The following is a 19,998-nucleotide window of genomic DNA, read 5'->3' as shown; positions in this document are numbered from 1 at the left end:
TGGGAAGATTACATGAGGTAAGAAAAGGAATGTCCAACACAGATGCAAATACATAATAAACCCAGAAAACAAAACTCACTGCCACTGAGTAGATGCTGATTCATAGCAACCCTATAGAACAGGGTAAAACTACTCCTTTGAGTTTCCGAAATTTTAAGTCTTTACTGGAGAAGACAACAACCTCATTTTTCTCTCATGCAGCAGCTGGTGGGTTCGAACCTCAGAATTTGTGGTTAGCAGCTCAGTACATAGCCAGTGTGCCTCCAGATGGTAGCTACTGCCAGTAACAATGCACAGCAGCATTGTTTTGATATTTAAACTAATTATAGCATCATATAAATCCTCATATAACACACAGTCTCTCTAGACTATTATACATCATTTAATTCAAAGTCTTTAGCAGCTTAAGGAGTCAACAATGCAAATCTCCATGGGCTAAAAAGCTGAATGTCATGTACAAGTACTATACCACTATGCTCATTTCTTCCATAGGTTTACTGGACATGCCCAACAGAAGATGTGGACTCTTTTGAGATGGAATTTTATGAAATCATTACTACCTCCTCTAATGATGTGCAGACAGAGCTCTGTGGACAAATTCGGGACATCATGCAGCAAAACCTGGAGCTACACAACTTGACTCCCAACACTGAATATCTGTTTAAAGTTAGAGCCATCAATGAGAATGGGCCTGGGCAGTGGAGTGACATCTGCAAGGTATTGTGCATATCATTTCTCAGACAGACTTGCTGTAAGTTCCGGATGCTTTGCAAGCCTGTGCCCACTAGTCTCCTCCCATAAAAGTTTCTAATCCTAAAGAGAGGACTGCTAACCTCATCCAGATTTTGCAAATGAACCCTGAGAATTATTAGTTCATTTTATTTTTAAAAAACATTTGGGTATTGTGTTAAAATGTAGAGATTCAGGGGGGGAAAAAGAAATATAACCCATCTCGTCCAGGAGTTCATAGTCTAATAAACAAATATACTTACTGTTAACTTTTTAAATATCTTCTTTACTGACATTTTGCATCTCAAATAGTAATGAAAAATCTGTCCAACTATGTTACACATTAATTGTGTGCATGTGGAAGTAATGAATGCTGGGGTTTGAGGTTTGAGTAACATTGTCTGTGATGGTGAAAATTGTGTCAGTTTGGCTGACATAATTTTCAGTGATTTGACAGTTACGTAATGACATACTTTAACAATTATGTAATGATATAAACTGGCAGCATATTTGACAATTGTGTAATGATGTAGTTACTCTCCATTTTGCAATCTGATGTGGTCCTCCTTCATTTTGACCTGATGGCAATTTTTGCACGGGGACCTGGTCTTTGGAAAACCATGTTGATAAGTGAGCAATGGATGTAATTGCTTTGTGGTGTGAAAGGGACTAATAGAGGGGTGAGGGCTACTCACAGTACTGATTCAATGCAATAATAAGGTTGTCAGATTCAGCAAAAATCTATATAACACTTTAGTTACATTTGAATTTCAAATAATTTTTAAATGCATGCATGCCTTATGTAATATTAAGGATATACTTATATACTACACACACACACACACACACACACACACATGGCCTTCACAAAATTCACGAAAAAAATTCCTTTATCATTTATCTCCATTCTTTTCATGAACTTTTCCCACAAAGTTCCCATGCATATGTTAACGTATAACCATGTTGTTCTTGCTAAGTGCCTCAAGTGGGTTTCAACTCATAGCGATCCCATGAAGAGCAAAAGGAAACCCTACCCAGTCCTGTTCCATCCTTACGTCGGAGCCCGCTGTGTCAGCGACTGTGTCAATCCACTGGGATGTCTGCATGGTCTCCATGTTACCTCCCTGGGTTCGAATAGCCATTTCAATGGCTACCCAGAACCCACAGACAAAATTCATAATTAAGGGCTTCTTAAGGGAGTTAACTACTTGAATATTAGTGAGAAATGCTCAGCTTAGTTGTTTATCAGGACATGGTTCAAAGTTCATTCAGTTTGCTAATAAATGCCCAAAGGGGCAGAACACTCCACTGTAAACCTCAACCCCAAAACATTCAGCTCAAACTCCGGAGATGAACACACGCGGCTCCTTGAGTTAAATGCCCAGAGGCACCCCACTCCAGTATGCCTCAGATCAAAAGCACTCGGTTCCACTTCTATGTATGAACAAGCCCAACTTCCCCAATTAAGTGCCCCACAGTATCTCCTTCCTCAAAACAGCCTCCTGCAAAGCACTCAGCTTTACGTGCTCCATTGGTTGGGAAATCTATCACTCTCTTCCATACTCTGCCTTCTGGTTCTGCTGCTGCTGCTCTGGTGTTATAGCTGTCTTCTGAGTCTAGGAGGCTCAGGGCACACGGATCTCAAGTACCAAGGATAAGTTCCACTCTTGGCTCTTAATGGTAATAAGAGCCCCATCTCCCTTCTCAGAAAGTTCATTTTATACTTAGTGGGATGACACTGCAGTGAATCCTGTTCACAATTACTCACAGGTGAATTCTTTTGGTATCTCCCGCACCTTCCTGCCAGATCCATGCTGGGCAATCTTGTTTGGTGGGAGTTAGACTTCTCGCTATAGAAGAGCAACATTAAATAATTCACTGCCCCTGCATCCATCTTGTCCAGGGCCTTCCTCTTTTTCACTGCGCCTCCACTCTACTGAGCATGATGTAAGTCCTTCTCCCAGGACTGGCCTTTCCTGACAACATGTCCAAAGTACATGAGACAAAGTCATTGCCTCCAAGAAGCATCCTGGGTACACTTCTTCCAAGATAGAGTTATTTGTTCTTTTGGCAGTGCAGGGTACTTTCAGTATTCTTTGCCAGCATCATAATGCAAATGCATCATTTCACCTTCAGTCTTTCTTATTCCATATCCAACTTTCACATGCATATGAGGCTATTTGAAATAATAGGACTTTAAAAGTAAAAATCAAAATATAAAAATAAAGAATACTATGGCTTGGGGCAGGTGCACCTCAGTCCTCCAAGTAGATAGATCCTTGCCTTTTAATACTTCAAAGAGTTCTTGTGCAGCAAATTTACCCTATGCAATGTGTTGTTATAGATGTGTGTGTCTAGTCACTCACATACATATATGCCAAAAACACAAGGGGATTTCAAAAAGTTCATGAGAAATGACACTTCAATTTTCCATAAACTTCCATGTGTATGTATGTATATACAATACACTCACCTATATATATTCATTATTTATCTGAAAATTAAGGAATACTCACCGAGGAATCCTTACCAGGATTCCTTATCTTCTTTGTGATGCAAGGCTAATTCATCTTTATAATCCAGGGACTTGTGAGCATAAGTTTAGTGATAATAACAGGATAAAAGGGGAGAACAATATTAAAACTGCCCAGAGCTATCTCACTGTAAATCATGATCGGGCTCTTTAGGGTCACAGCAGATCATGTATTAACTAGACATTCGTTAGAAGCAAAAGGGACAAGCCCATTTGTTTTAGTTTTAGAAAATGGAAATCCATTGGGCTTTCCACGAAGTAGTTCTGTTTGTTACCTGAGGGAGTGGAAAGCCACCAGAGTTTTTGTTCCCTCCCTGCCTCTCATCTTTTCTCTCTGCTTCCCTCTCCAGCTGCATCATGCACTGTTTGCTGACTTGAAGTTTTTCTCTCCTAGATTCAGCTTGCCTGTCACTTGGGAATTGCCATGACACAACTTCTATGCAATTGTAAAATGTCAATGCCCACCAGTGTCTAACTAGCTGTACTCTCTCTTTTTCTTTTTGGTTAAATGTTCAAGGAATGGAGTTTAGTTGGTTGCTACCTCTAGTGATAAAGGAGAAACAAGGAAGTAAGGAAGTGTGAAGTAGGCTTATATTAGTGGTTGCCATGCCAATAGAGGTCTTCTAGAAGTAGGGGCTACCTACTCCACCAGGTTGTCAGTACTGAGTTCATACGCCTCGCCTGATCGCACTCAGCGGTCAGACACTCCCTGGGAGAAGAAAATGGGATGCAAAGCAGCCTATCTGCTCCTATTGATTTGCCCCCAATCAACACCCCTGTCGGTGACCTCACAGCCTTTTTGGGTACCTTTGAGACCCTTCCTTAATCCCATTCTCTTCAGAGCATGGAATGCTGCCATATCTTGCTACATGTGCTTTAGGCAAATGTGATTCTCTTTCACCTAACTCCATCTGCCATGTTAGGAATTAATCAAAAGTGTCTTTTCCGTGAAAAATAATCTTTCATTTTGTAGTACAATTAGTAGTTTTTGGGAAAAAACAAACAAAAAAAACTATGTCCTTAATTTTTAAGGAATAGGGACAGGATTAGAGAGACTAAATATATCATCTGTCTGGCATCTCAGTCCCTCTTAGGCTTCTCTTGGTAGATTTCTTGTGATGCCTCTAAAACTATGAACTCCTTGACAACCAAGCTCACGTCTAATTCCGCTTTCTTCTTCCCCCGTGCTCACTCAACACTTTGCATATAGCAGGTCCTTAATGGTTACTAAAAGAATACATGAGTGAAAATGTGACCAAACAAATGAATCTATGAATGAATGTCTAAATTAAAGAGTGGAGAAATGAATTGATAAGTAAAATGAATAATTATAAAATACAATACGATGCCTGAAAGCTGAGAAGTGTTTTATACAATCAGTCAGGAAATAACATTCCTCCTGAATTGTGTTTATGCGATTAATTTGCACCCTCTGAACAGAAGGGCAACTCATTTCTATCCCTTTGCTTTTTAACACAATTTCTAAATGCAGAGCCCTAATTAATGAGGTTTTCTGGAAGCTTCATTTTTTTCTGACTTGCAGGGCTGCAATATAGATTTTTCCTTCAGAAGCAATTCTTCCTCCTCTTCTTGTGATTCTATTAGCATTCCAGGGGAAAGACTAGTTTCCTTAACATTTGTCATGATTTGCATAAGTAAAGGCTTCAGTAGCAAATGAAAATAAGATGGTGTTTGAATGACATTTATAAAGCTTCATAAAAGTAATGACTTCAGCTCTTTCCTATAAAATCGAAATATTTTTCCTTTGGCATCAGCTCTATGCAGGTATTCCTGAAAGGTTTCATTTAAATTGTTGCAATGAGACAGCAGAATCATTTCTTATCCAAACTGCACCATTTACATCATGTGTACTTTTATAAAAAAAAGAAATGGGTGTGTGTGAAATAACATAGTTTCTATTTGGTTTTCATGATCAGAAGCTTGTTGATCTTTAAAGGGATTTTATTTGGCGTATAAGAAATGAAGTATGGAAATCACTCTAATTTGTGTTAAAGATCCCATTTATTGAAGACTGACTCGGTGTCACAGTCATGGATCATCCTAACTCTGCAGGAAGGAGGAGATTTTTGTCTCCATTGGGAAAACATCTGGCCTCGTGTAACATGAAATTGTTACGTGGGGACCTGGGTATCCAAAGATGGGACTCTTTGTCCTTTTGTATTATTATCAGATGCAACTAAGTCTGGGGAAATGTGGGCTTAACCCTGGGGACATGGTGACAAGGCACATTGGGAGAATGTTACCAAAGACACCAGCATTGAGAACTGAACTTTAATTTGCTGAAAGGCAAGATGGCGCATTGAAAGGAATGTTGGATTAGAAGTGGTGCACTTGGATCGAGTTGCCAACTCCACTTGCCTGTGAGCTGCAGGGGGAGAAGGGGCATGTCCCGGCTGCACACCCCTCTGAAGTCTCTAATGAAGAATGGGTCTGGTGGATAATTTTAAAGGAATACCACCTTTAGCGTGTTTTTAGGCAAGTTCTGCAATGCTTTGGCCTTATTTTCTCCTGCTCCTCCTCCTCCAACTCTCAGTGTACTACTCCCACTTCTGGAAATGGTCCCTTGAACTTTGCCACACTCTCTTTTTCAGATTTTAAAATCTCAGCTAAAGAATGGCCACTTCCACGGAGTTTTCCCATAACACATCTACTGCTCCATCTGCATATTAGTTTCCTATTGCCACACGCTCTGTGGCTTAAGCAATAGAATCTATCTTTTAGGTCTGGAGGCCAGCATAGCAAGCTGATGGCCCTCACTGGGCTAAAGTCTAGAAGACAACAGAGATGCATCCCTTCTCTAGGCTAGAGGGAAGGATTTATTTCCTGGCCTTTTTAGAACTTCTAGCAGTTGTCCATTGCCCCCTTTTAAGCCCAGAAACGCTGGGCCAAGTCTTTCTCAGGCTGCCAATTCTGAATCTTTTCATCCTTGTTTCCACTTTTAAAGACCCAGAGAATTACATTGGGCTCACCAGCATGATTCAGGCCAATCTCCACATTTTAAGGTCAGCTGACTAACAAACTAGGTTCCAGCTGCAAACACATTTCTCCTGTGTCGCCAAGTAATATGTGTGCAGGTTCTAGGAATTAGGATGGGAAAGTGATAGGCCTTACTCCACCAGCCACTATATATAACCTGGATGTCTCAGGTCACCTTCGATTTGAGGGCAAAAATTCAGGCATAACACTTGGTACTTTTCTGGGTCTTTCTCTATAATCTGGAAATATGATACCCTGGCCCATAGCTATGCCCTTAAATCCCTTCTCAGCCTGCACTAGGAGGTCTCACCAACACCTCACATGTGTTCACGATGTAGTCCGGCCAGCTACATAAGTCTCTGCAGTGCCTTCCAGCACAAGCCATGCTGTTGTTGAAAACCAAGCCAGAGAGCAGGCCTTGTCTTTCTGGGTCTTACGCTGGTTTCAGGAAATCATCTATCTGGATTTCCCTATCTTTGTACTGCAGGCCATCACCCTAAGCTGAAATACACATGGAAACGTTGAGATTGGTCACTCAGCTGGTGACTACTACATAGTCAGAATAACAACCTTAAACTACCTCTATTGCCACCCACACACTTATAGTAGCTCTGGGCTAAATAAAATCGTTTGCATTTTCTCTCTCTTTAGAATTAATTCTTCTCCAAAGAGCTCCTTCATCTATCATGCAAATAGAACTCTACCCGACCTCCCATCAGGCTTGAACCCAGAATATAATTTGGGCTCAAGCTAGACCTGTTATTATTTTAAAAAACATCATTACAGAGGGTTGACTTAATCATACACCTTAGTTTATAGTCCATTATCAATATTTGTATAGTGTTGACATTTGTGTAGTATCAATATTTGCATATGCATAAGCCTTTTCTTGGTTATTTATTGTTTTTTGTGACCATTTTTCCCTAAGGGACTATTCTGATCTACGTAGCTTTTCATTTTTGTGTGTTCTTCCATGATGTATATTATTGCTATAAATGTGTTATTACTTTTAACAAATGGTACTCTTTCTTATTTTGTTTTTTGCCTTTATCCCCTCAAGCACTGTCTGCCACTCCTGTTGTTAAGCACACATAACCCCTGATTCCTAAGGCTCTCTTACCTTTCACAATGTGCAGTGTAAATTGCATTTTGCCTGCCTCCTTAGCCAGGATAGACACGGGTGGCTTCCAATCATGTTGCCATGGGTAACCTGACACCCAACATCTTGTGGGCTTGTGGGCAGGATGAGTGTGTGAGGATTTCTCTGGGATGTAGACCAGAGGTCAACTCTCTGGGTCACGAAGTATGTACCTATTTGATTTGACATGATTGGATGAGGGAACCTCTAGTCCTAATCCCCAACTATATTTTGGTATGATCCAGATTGCTGATCCAAGAGGTATACGATGATAGTCTTAAATTTCATTTTCACGTGACTTAATTTTGAGGATTTCCTCTTCTGTAAATAACCTTTGTCCATTTTTTGATTGCTTTTGTGGTCTTCCTTTAGATCACATGCAGGGATTCCTTATACAGTCTGAGTAATGGTTTTTTTAGACATTATTATATCTTTTCTCATTCTGACACTAGTTTATTCACTTTGTACATAATGTACTTCATGAAACAGCAGACATCTGCGATCAAATTCACCAATTATTTGTTCCTCCTTATGGATTAACCTTTCAAAAATTTCCTTAAAAAGTTATTCCCTAGACTTAGGTTACAAACATAATCCTCTATGTATTCTTTTATTAACTTTAGAGTTTCACCTTTCAAATTTATTAACTGTAGGGTAATTCTAAGTTTCTTTACTCCATTCAGAGTTCAACTCTGTGCATAGTGCTAGGTGGGGATGTATTTTTCTGCCATCCAGTGAGCCAGTTTTCCTCAGACTCCTTCCCAAACAAAGCTTTGCCTCCACTGATATAAAATAATGGTATCGCTTTGATCTTACTGAAAGCCCGCATATATTGGAGTATGCCTCTGAACTCTGGATTACATTTTGTTGTTCCATTTTACTGTTCTATGTCAATACCATCATTGATTTATTGCTTTTAACTGCAGCTTTGTGCTATGTCTGGACAAACTGCTAAGGCAAGTCTGCCTTTTACTTTTCATTTTCATGTTTCATTTGTTAAACATATTAATGTGAATTTTGAGTAAGTAAACTGAATTCCTAAAAATATAGCTCAAGCTGGAATTTTATTAGGAAGGCATTGAGTCTCTAAATTCAGTTGGAAAAAATTGATATTTTTATATATGCCTGAGTATTTAATCATATCATCTTTTATGTGCTTTATAGGATTTTAAAGTTTTTCTATAGAGAAGCTATGTATTCCTGCTCAAATTAGATAATTAATAGATTTTATTTTTACAGATATTAATTTAGAGTTGATTATATCATCTAATGTTGTGCCAGTTCAGAATAAAAACTCCTGGTGTTGTAAGTTAACTTTGAGGGCAACAATATTTGTAAGCTTTTTTTGTTATTTGGAGAGTCTATCTGTTGCTTCTACTTTTCTCCAGACGTATCCCTATTGTCTATACATAATAATAGCCTTCTCTCTTTCCTTCCAATCCTTGAGACTAGATTTTTTGTTTCTTTATAGCTTTTGCGGGGACCTGTGCACTACATAAAATGTTGGCAGTGATGGTGCATACCATTGTCTTGTTCTTAATACTGAAATATTTCCATTGGAATAGAATTTTTTACTTAATTTCTATGGTATATAATCTTTATTAAATTAAGAAAAAATATCAACTTCTAGTTTACTAAGAAATTTTGTACATACATAAGTGAATTGTATGAGCTTATTTGTATTGTTGAGATAATTATGTGGTTTTTTCCTTGAGGCCATTATTAATGATGTGAATGTTATTGATTGCTTTTACTAATGCTAAGCTTCACGGAATTCATGGAATAAACTGTATGTGATCATGATGCATTAATTTTTAGTAGACCTGGTTTTAGTCAGGTGATATTTTATTTGGTATTATTTCATTAATGGTTATTAGTGAATGAGACCTATAGTTTTTTGCTTATATTGTTTTTATCTGGTTCTTTAATAAATATTTCATTAGCATCATAAAATAACCTGAGGTGCTTGTGCTCTTTTCCTATTTCCTATTACCCTTTGTGTGTGTGTGCGTGTGCATGTGTGTGTGTGTGTGTGGGGGGGTGAAGTTTGATAAAAATCGCTTAGAGAGCCATCTAAGTCTGGTACATTTGGAAGGAGGAGGACAACAACTATCATTTCAATTTCCTTTGCACTTCAAGTTCCATTTATTCTGTCCTGGACCTTCTTGTTCAGAGACCCCTCTCAGTCCTCCCAGTTTTTATCTTTAGAGATCTTGACTATAGAGAGAGCTAAAATCCTGACCTCATCATCTCCTTCTTCATTGCCTTCAATAGCCCTGTATCTGTCTGTATCTTATACTATTTATATTACCTTCATCAGGGTTATTTCTATTATCATCACCATCTCTATTCAACAATGGGCAACCCACAGGCATGCATGTAATAGAATCTTTACCTTGTACACAGCCCTGTGTTTCTTAACACTGGCAATACATTTTGTAAAATGGCACGCTTATGTTAATACTGTGTCCCCTTGCCCCCTTTCCTTTTGGATCCAAATAGAAAGTTTAAAGCTTGGTGGATAGAGACTGTGCTTTGTGCAAAACAGAAAGTTTAAAGCTTGGTAGATTGAAATCCTGTGCTTTGTGCAAACACCTATCTCCATAGAAATTGCCTTGAAAGAAGTGAGACCTTGCCTGGGGAATCTTAACCCGACCAGTATTAGCTGTGGGACTTTGGAAAAGCTGCCTACCCCATCTGTTAAATGGAGCCAATGGCACCTGCCTTGGTGTTTTGCCTGAGGTGTCTGGCACTCAGCCGAAGTGCTGTTTTTCCTGAAGCTGGTACAGAGCTCTCTGCTTTTGGTTTCAGGTGGTCACACCAGATGGGCGTGGGAAGAACAAAGCCAAGTGGGGCCTGCTGAAGAACATCCAGTCTGCCCTCCAGAAGCGCTTCTGAGTCCCTTGCAGAGCAAGCAGCAGCTTCTCAGAGACACACCACAAAACAGACATAGATACATGTGTACATGTACATGTATTTTTCTCGCCATATTGTAAACAAATATTCCTGGGACCCACGAGCTGTTCCAACAGAAGTCTTCTAAGAGGTAATAAAAGGAAGTGCTTGATTTTGTGGCATGCTGCTTGCTTGTTAGGAAGAAACTAAGACAAAAAGCACTCACTAAGTCGGCATGTCTCATCCACGCTGGCCTGGGCAACTAGTATTAGGCATCCACCAAGCCTCTGGGCAGCAAAATATCCCTCTACTTTGCATTCAGGGATGTGCATTTGGGTCCTAACCTAACTAACTCTGCAACTTTGAGGCAGATTGACAAGGGAGCTCATTACACCCCAAATGAAGTCTATTTCAATATTAAGTAGCCAACATGGTTAGCATGCTCTTTCTAACTAGTGCCTTCTGACTTTGCCTTCTCACAACTTTGCCCCATATGCTGAAGTCTTCTTCTGAGCACTGATGTAGAAGAGCTCCCTCTCTTCACTCCTTCTGTGCCTTGGGGCAAAGGAGAGGTGGTGGTCAAGGCAGGAAAGAAGGCAGCATCCTTGCGGAACAGACTGGCCCTCAGATAATACGAAGCCCATGGATTTCTTAATCTGACTGGGCCTTCTTTGTCTAGAATGACCCTTTCCTAAAGCCTATCCCATTTCTGCTTTAAAAGCACCAGCTCCAACTTAAGAACAATTAGTTCTTACATCATGGCCCTGCTCAATACTCGCCTCCAGGATGGGAAGATGGAGGAGCTGGGTTCTATGGCAAAATAAGGTAAAGAAATTAGAGGTGCCCAGTTAGCAGATAAAATAGCATCTGGGGTCTTAAAGGCATGCCTCAGAACAAAGCAGCCATCTAAGTGAGATGTCACCGAAGTCCACATGGAAGAAGTGCACCATCATCAGTCACTGAAGGATTGTGAAGCATATACGCTGAAGTTGAAGGGAGGGAGGAGTATCAGAGCCTAAAGCCTGAGAATCTGGTTTGCAGGAGGCTGTGGATGACAGTGGGAGCCCACAATGCATTGGTGGACTATACAGGAAATAATCCTCCGGGGAACACCCTCTATCCACAATTGAGGGATAGGAGGAAAAAGGTCACTAAACACTGGTGAGTGGAGTATAGAAGGTGAAAGGCAGAAGCCTGACTTGAACAGTTAAAACTTGTCAGCAGATTCCCCCTCGGATGTGTGCTGGACCTGATTTGGCTTCCAAAATCTCATGTATTGGGGGGTTGCATTGTTCAATTTGGTTTTTGGTTGTACATATTAAGGGGTATCTGGGGAGTGTTATGGCACTGCGGGGTCACTCTCATGAAGCAGTAGCATATGTTTTTTTCATTTTTGGCGTATGAGAACCAGGGCTGGTGAACCTATGGAGTCAGCAAGTGGAGTAAGGGTTTTTGTGGGGAGGGGAACACTGAGGTGGCAGCAGGGTGACAGGGTGATGAAATTAAGGGGTCCAAATAGAAAAAGAGTGTTTGGAAACTGTGATAGCAAATGTGCAATTCTGCTGAAAGTGATTGAACTACAGAATGCTTTGGCATATGTATTAATCCCAACTAATAATTTTAAAAGTACCTACTTAACTTTCCAATTTTGACTCAACCATTTCCTCTGAGAAGTCTTTAGGAATGACCCCTCCCTACTTCCTTAAGTCCCACTAAAACAAGCCCTCCTCTCCCACCTCTACTTCCTCTCTGCGCTCTCGGTTGCTCCCGGCACGCACGCAAGCACGCACGCAAGCACGCACGCACGCACGCTCACTCGCTCGCACGCAGGCGCTCACTGCAGTCCAGTAGGTTCTGGCATATCCATGGGGCTGCTATCCTCCAAGGTCAAGCAGGTCAAAACTATGGGAGGAAGACAAGGCTTCCAACGCCCGTAAAGAGTTACAGTCTCAGAGACCCGCGGCTTTCCCCGGGGTTTCTACCGGGCTAGGGCGGGCTGTTCGACCCTGTCCTTGCGGGTTGTGAGTCTGTGATACGTGGAAGTCTGTCTCTCCACGTGCCCCCAGCCAGAGACAGCGCTCCTTCCTGCCTGGCGAGGTGGGGCGCATGCGACACATCAGGAGGAAGGCGGGGCCACTGCTGCAAGGTAGACAAAGGACGCCCCGCAGAACGCCCCTCCGCTGTGTCCATTTGCACAATCAAGGTCTGCACATGGGAGTGGGAGCCAACACTGAAAGAAACAGACTCTCGCTGCTCTCCACCGCCCCAAAGCCATCCTTTTATGAGTGTCCCGCGGATTGGAGCTGCCAGGCAGCCCGCTGCGCCTCACCCCTGTAACTCAGCATTACATCCCAAAAGGCCCCTTCCCTGGCAGAAAGCCCTAGTGAGGGACCTCTGGTCACGTGCCATGACGAAGCTGAGCCGCTGCAGCATGCTAAGAGGCGGGAAACCAGGGAGCGTCATTAGGATTCTATTACTGTAAATGATGGCTGCGAGCCACCAGCAGATTTGGTATTACCATATAATCATTTCTGGTATTACCATATAATCAAATGCTTCAGAATCATCATCAACACAGGGAGAGAATTAAATGACATGCCAGCAGGGATTGCACTACTGATAAATGGAAATGAAGTTAAACTTAAAAAAAAAAATAGAGCTATAGGATTATTATTATTATTATTATTATTATTATTATTATTATTACTTGGGGTGCAAACCAGAGGGCCAGAATTAAGTAAGTCACAGCACCCAGGCCTTGGCTGTCTAGAGAACACACAAACGCGCATTCAGTGACCAGGAAAGTCTACTGGATTCTCTGGGAAGTCCACAGGATGCTGATGCACGACAAGGGTCCCCTCCAAAGCATGCCCAGAGGGGTTAGAAAACAGATGAGAGGCAAAAGAGCCGACCTAATGCCTGCTCCTCCCGAACTTGATGGGTGACCTTGGGCAAGTCCTTCTCTCACTCTGGTGTTCTCTTCCTCTCTCTACAGTGAAGTGATTGGATTAGAGATATTTAACAGATATCCTTAATAAAGAGGGAATAATCCTCCTTGCCTTGCTCTGTTTCTCAGGATTACGTTCAGATTCAAATGAGGTAACACACGAGGTAAGTCAAAAAGTATTGCTACTATGGTCCCAGTTCACACGCAAATAAACCTGTTCAAACCTGTCTCTGTGATCAGTAGATGGCTTCAAACACGTATTCTCGGTAATACACATGTCTTCGTCTTTTAAGGGTGCCTCAAAAAAAAATTTTTTTTAATCCCAGTCAAAACAGCGGCTTCTGAGGACATCTGCCGAGCCATTTGAATTCAAGAAGAAGTCAAATCAGAAGATTATGAAAACGGCTTTGGGGGATTTTAAAGAGATAATCATTTTCTTAACGCCATTGGGGCTTAGTACGAAGGTATTTTCAGGAAATTGAAAACTACCCTGGTGAGAAATAGGCCAATGAAGTTGTGCTGAGGATTTCCCGCCCATGGCGACTACGTAGCAGTTTTCTCCTGGAGGGTGGCAAGGGCTGCCTTATCAATTTTGTTCAGAAACCACCCAATCCACCCGACAGCTCTGATCCTATCCCTTCACTCTTCTTTTTGCTCCCCAAACTCCAAGAACATTTACAAGGGAAACAATGTTCATCCCATGAGGATTCAAAACCTGCTGTTTGGAAGTGGTGCCAATCAGAATCCAGAGAAATGTTCAGAGATGGCAGCATCAGCTTGAGAATATAGGCAGATGTGGAGGATATGCCAAGAAGCAAGGGCTTCACATTTTATTATCTTATTTAATAAACACTTCCATTATTTCATAACAATGCTTTTAGACTTAACTGCACATGTGAAGGCATTTTCAAACAAAAAAATATTTAAAAGGGTAAATTTTTATAAAGTACACGTATATGTGTATATATGCCTGTAAGTTCATATATATGCAAATATGTATATCATGTGTAATAACCAGTAAGTTCATAAATATATACTTACAAATATATTCCACTATGTTGAGCAATAATCACTCTGTATATCTGCATACTTCAACAACCCTCCCAGCCTTGTTTTATAGAAGAGTCTGTGGGGGGAGAAATAGTTAACTAAAGGCAGTGTCTAAATGGAAGCATCTATTAGTGCTGCTGCTAGCTAAGTATAAGCATTAGTTTTCTTGCCCTTTCTTTTGGATGGACCTGCTAGATCTGTTCATTTATTTAGCATATCTGTACTGAGACTTGGGGACTCTGCAAGGTGCTGGGAACACAGTGGTGAATTAAACAGACATGATTTGTGTCCCCTAGATCTTATAGCCTAATAAGAAAATAGGATAAAGAAGATAAAGGAAAACATATGTACAAAACTGAAAACTTATGAAAAGTGCTATGAAGGAAAGTGGCTTATAAGTGGGGTGTCAACTCTAAAGAGGGTATCATTGAAGGGCTCCTTAAAGAGGTGAATGTGAAAGAGCCAGTCTGTGGTGCTCAAAGAAGGAAAGCATTCTAGACAGAAGGTGCAGCAAGTACCAAGGTCGGGAGACCATAGAGTGCTTGCCATAATCAATACACAGAAAGAGTCAGTGTGGCTGGAACACGTGGAACAAAAACTTGTAATCCATGGCAGGGGACTGGAACTTTTCTAAGTTATTAAAGGAGATTGAGCAGGTCAATATTATCATCTTTATATTTTAGAAGTATCATTTGGGTTTTGTATGGAAAATGAGTTGAAGTGGGGGCCAAAAGAAAAAGCAGGAAGAATGTTTTCCATTGCTGGGCATAAAAGCATGACTCAGAGCCTGTGGGTTGGGTTCAAGATCAATTTGGAGATGAAATGAATAGTTCTCTTTGACCAGCTGTAGATGAGGAATCAAGAACGATACCTAAGAATTGGACTAAACAGCTGGGTGGAAGAGAGCTGTAGGCAGAGGAGAACAGACAAGTTTTAAGGAATACCAGAGCTCTCTGTCTTAGATAAGGGAAGGGTGAGATTCTTGAAGGACAGTCAATATCCAATATCCAATAGTAGTAACTGGATATTGTAATAGTCTGGGTTCAGTCGGGAAAATATAAACTGGGCAGTCATTTTAACATGGATAATTACATTTTGGCAATCGATTAAATAGATCTTAGAGGACTGGTGACAGGAAAGGGACACCAAGGTAACACAGCAAATTCAGACAGCAGTTGTTACAACCAATGGCAGAGGGATTGAAAAGAAGATAGTAAGTGTGTTAAGGCTGGGGTGACTAGAGGAAAAAAATCTAGTGACACTCATATATGTGTAAGAAAGAGCTTTATATCCAGAGGTCATATCCAGAAGACATCCCAGCCCAGTCCAACTCAAGTTCATAAGTCCAATACTTGCCCTTAAACTCAATACTAGTCCATAAATCCCTCTTCAGACTCATGAAGCCACACACAATGATGCCGAATGCAGGAACATCACCGACTGATGGGTGCAAAGTCTTGTGAATCCAATGGTGGTGGCTCTGGCAGCTCTCTGACAGCAGGAGAGGGGGAGGTTCCCAGGACCCTCCGTATGAGAAGGTCATGCCCACAAGGAGATGCCATCAGGCTGTGACCGATTGACAGGCTAGACTCCACCCCTACACTTTTGTATCTTTAAGTTGACAAAAAATTATGTAACTACCACAGTAGGTTAGCAGAGACCTCTCTAGAATCCAAATCTCTGAGGAGAGATCATTGCCTGTCTGGTGCTCATGTATCTTAGAAGGTTCCATGAGGCTAGTTCTAAGACAGTTATGGGATTCAGCTAGTTTGCACCAGTTCGGCAGAATCAATACCTAATTTTTGTTGAGCGAACCTGTTGTTAAAATGGCACTTGTAATCAGGGTTCTCACTAAGGTGGGAGGCTGGGCAGCTGCCCAATTTGGAAATCACAAATTTACATTCCTTACTCTTGTTTAACGTTTATCTATGTAACAGCATCTTCTAAGCATCTGTAGTAATGTTCATTCCGTCCATAGATATAAAAGATAAATGGAACTATGCTTATTTATTTATGCTTTTCACCAAACTCACTATACTTCCGAGGAAATACTACATTTTTACTCTTACACTTGTTACTTCAGTCAAGAAACATATGATGTAAAGAGGAAAATTGTCAGACAACCAGAGGGAGACATGCTGTCATTCATTTCAGCTTTGTGTTATGCCCCACATTCCCAAATATCATGCATGAATGAATGCAATTCCTGAAAATATTCAAAGAGCTAAAAATATTGTCAGAATAAATGCTGTAAGTGCAGCAGAAGCAGAAAGGGGTTTTTCAAAGATGGATGTAATAAGTTCAGAGAAGAGAAGTTGCCTAACTATTTCTAATATATCAAGCACAACGACTGTTGTCTAATTAGTCTACCTCTAAAGGAACGGGTTCCTACTCCTTCAGTGAAGAGATGGTTCAGGATAAATCACACAGTTGAGAATGCTCAGATCAAAGTGAAGACTATTGCAAGTGAGGATGCCCATCAAGAAGCAATATGGATATATTTTAAATAACAGTTTGTATTGTTACTTGTCAGGTATTATTTGATATGTTATTAATATTAATTAAAACTACTGAAATTTTATTAAAACTCTTTCTTATAACAATCTCATTTTATGTACCTCTTTTATTTTTCTTATTTAAGTATTAACTATATGAAATAACAAACTACCTCCTTTGGTATTTTTTATACTTAAAATAGTCATTAGGGCAGCCAGCTGGTTGTTAAATTATTTTAATCCCCCCACTGTTCTAAGAGTACAGGAGGCAAGTTTGACACTGAAAGCAACAACTGCTACTGAATTCAGCTGCTCTTGCCAGGGAAGAACTATGTTAGCCAGATAGCAACGATGCTACCCAGAAACCTTGAACAAAACAAAAAGAAGTACCTTCTTCCCCCAGCCCCGCAGGCTTCCAGTGTTCCTCCACAGCCCTCCATTGGCTAGAGCTGATGGAGCTGAATGCCGGGGAAATGCAATCAGCAAAGCCCAACCCCAACATCACAAATCAAGGACAGAAAGAACAGTTCAGGCCTCACAAACAACATCTTAATAATCAGGACAAAAATACAAGACTAGACTCAAAGGACAGGCCTGGGCTGAGGACCCAAGCTCAGGAGTCAACAGTGGATGTGACTGATTTTTCTAAAAGGATACTGAGTGTCCCAAATGTGACGAGGCTCAATGGGATAGACCAGAGAGGCATGAAGCTAGTTTCCTAACCACAAAAACCCCAGAAAAGTAGAACTGGAAAGCAATTAGGAACTTGAACAGGCTACTCTGCTTCTAAAGCAGTGAGTCCCAAACCCAGAAGTGTCTGCAGTGGAGCTTTGATAGTACACAGATGTTGTCTCACCGCAGATCTACAGATCAGAAGATTCTCTGGGGCAGGTCCTGGACAAGCAGATGTATTTTCTAAAGGCTTCTGGGTGGTTCTGCTGAGTCACGCTTTCTCAGACCAATGGGATAGGACCAGAATGGAAATGAACTCGACGTCAGTGAGTTTGGTGTGGTTTGGTTGGTTGTAGGAGGGCTCGAGTGAAGTTCTGAAGAATGAGTTGGAAGCAATTGTAGTCAGGTCACAAGATGACCCCTTGTCATTGATCTCCCTCTTGATCTAATGTCTAATTGATGCAGTTTTTAATATTTTCTGAATTGTTACTTATTGAGGTTTTTCTGGTTTCACTCTATCATTGTTGTTATTTATATTGGTTTGTATTCTGTCTTGATTTTGTATAATTTTCTGTATATACAGCCCAGATTAGGTAAACCTATAGAAACAACTACAGGATTAAAGATTCAAAAGGGCAAAGCAGGGGAGACTGGCAGGAAATGGGGAGCCAATCACAATGAGCACAAGGAAGAAGCCATGTCCTGGAACTGATTGTGCTGATGGTTGTCAATTCATATGAATGTGATTCAACTACTAAAATGTGTGACATGTGAACTGAATGTCAGTGGACCCGCTAAAAATAAACAAACCAATTAAAAAACATAATGGGTAGGCATTTAATAAAGTGAGGGACAGAGGGAAAGCTTACATAATGACAGCTCGTCAAAGAGGAGAGAGGCAGGAATGAATACGAAACAGCACAAACACTTAGAAAACGTACATCAATTCCAGTTGCTAAACTCCGACTTGACAGCTTCCTTTGTGCTTTAAGGATTTTAAGAAGCAGAAGGAACCTGGTGGCATATCCACCCTGGCATATCCACCATATGAGCTGCCCGCCACAAGCTTGACAGTTCAGTCCCACCAACTCTTCCTCAGGAGAAAAATGAGGCTGCCCCCTCCTATAGAGATTTACAATCTTGGAAACCCTATACTGAGTCGCTGTGAGTCAGAATCAACTCTACCGCAGTGGGTTTTGTTTGTTTGTTTGTTTGTTTGTTAGTTATAATAAGAAGTTTGTTTGTTATAATAACATTTGGGGAGAAATGTTTACATCATTTCAACAGTTGCAGCTCTCCAAAGAACAAATAAAAATAATATGGATTGAATTGTGCCTGACCTGTAATGTGTTGTGAAGCCCACACCTTTGGCTCAGACTCCTGGTGGCATAGTGATTAAAGCGCTCAGCTGTTAACTGAAAGGTGGCATCAGAGGACCTTTTAAAGAAAGATGTGATAGTATGTTTTCACAAAGATTTACAGTCTTGGAAACGATTTATCAACTAGACTCTTCTGGGGAAGGGTGGGGCCAGAGCTTAATCTAACAATTGTGTCTCAGCCTGATGACACCTCCGTAGTGTCACATGCTTTCTGGTGTAAGAGAGAGACCAAGCAGAATGGATGCCTCTTTGGCCCTTAGCCTTCTTCCAGAGCTGGATCTTCCACCTGATTCCTCGATCTCTTGTTGCATCATCTGCTGATTCCAGGAGCCATCAGTGGACTATGAACGGTGGATTCATTAGGCAGACTTCAGCTCTGTTTCCACCAGTCTGTGCCCCTTGCTGTCTCTGCTTCATCATCCTGCTCCTGTTTATCATCTTCCATGAATCAGGAGAACACTGAGTTGTACTGGCCTGGACTTACCTACCGATTTCTACAACTGTGTAAGCCACTTCTTGATATAAATCTCTCTCTCCAGACAACGCACACAGGAGTCACTGATTTTGCTTCTCTAGAGGACCAACCCTAAGAGAGAAACCCTCTAGGGCATCTCCACTCCATTTCATACGGTCACTGGGAGTTGGAATTGACTGGGTGGCAGCAGATTTACACCTGTGGTAATATTTCCGTTTGGGAATGATTTTTCCTTTTTATGTTAATAAAAATATTATTGTAGGGTGTGCCTTAAATCAATCTCTTCTATGATTTAAAAGATTAAACAAGCAGGTGGGAAAGCAGAGATGGGAGAAGATAGGTGTCCAGTTATAACGAGATCTCCAATTTCAACTCATAGAGAACAGGCAGCCCTCTGAACAAAGATAAGCATTTCCCCTGGAGCTGACAGAGAGAAAGCATTCCCCTCGAGTACCCTGAATGTGTACTTCTAGTCTCCCAGCCTGTGAGAATATAAATGTCGGTTCGTTCAAGCAATCCACTGTGGTCTTTCTATCTTGCACCACTGGGTAACTAAGACAAAAACAACACAGGTTCGACGTGGTATGTGTCTGCTCTGAGACGGAAGGGTGGCTGGATCGAAGCAAAGAACTCTGGGGGGAAAGAAGGGAGCACCCAGAGACTGGGCTAATGGCTAATACAGAAAACA

At 41.1% G+C, this 19,998-nt stretch overlaps 1 protein-coding gene across 1 annotated transcript in view; it reads left to right on the top strand.

Annotated features, from left to right (window-relative positions):
* Nucleotides 1-10,295, top strand: part of TRIM42 (tripartite motif containing 42) — a 28,054-nt gene extending 17,759 nt beyond the window's left edge. The window contains exons 4-5 of the mRNA XM_004712082.2: nt 493-717; nt 10,209-10,295. Of these exons, the coding sequence (XP_004712139.1) occupies nt 493-717; nt 10,209-10,295 (312 nt within the window). The remainder of the gene's footprint in view (nt 1-492; nt 718-10,208) is intronic.
* Nucleotides 10,296-19,998: the final 9,703 nt, after the last annotated feature.

This window comes from Echinops telfairi, unplaced genomic scaffold (genome assembly GCF_000313985.2).
Source record: "Echinops telfairi isolate 266 unplaced genomic scaffold, ASM31398v2 ScPeMD7_16;HRSCAF=60, whole genome shotgun sequence".
Classification (NCBI taxonomy): Eukaryota; Metazoa; Chordata; class Mammalia; order Afrosoricida; family Tenrecidae; genus Echinops; species Echinops telfairi.
Note: the sequence above shows the minus strand (reverse complement) of the source record. Positions and strands in the feature narration are given on the sequence as shown.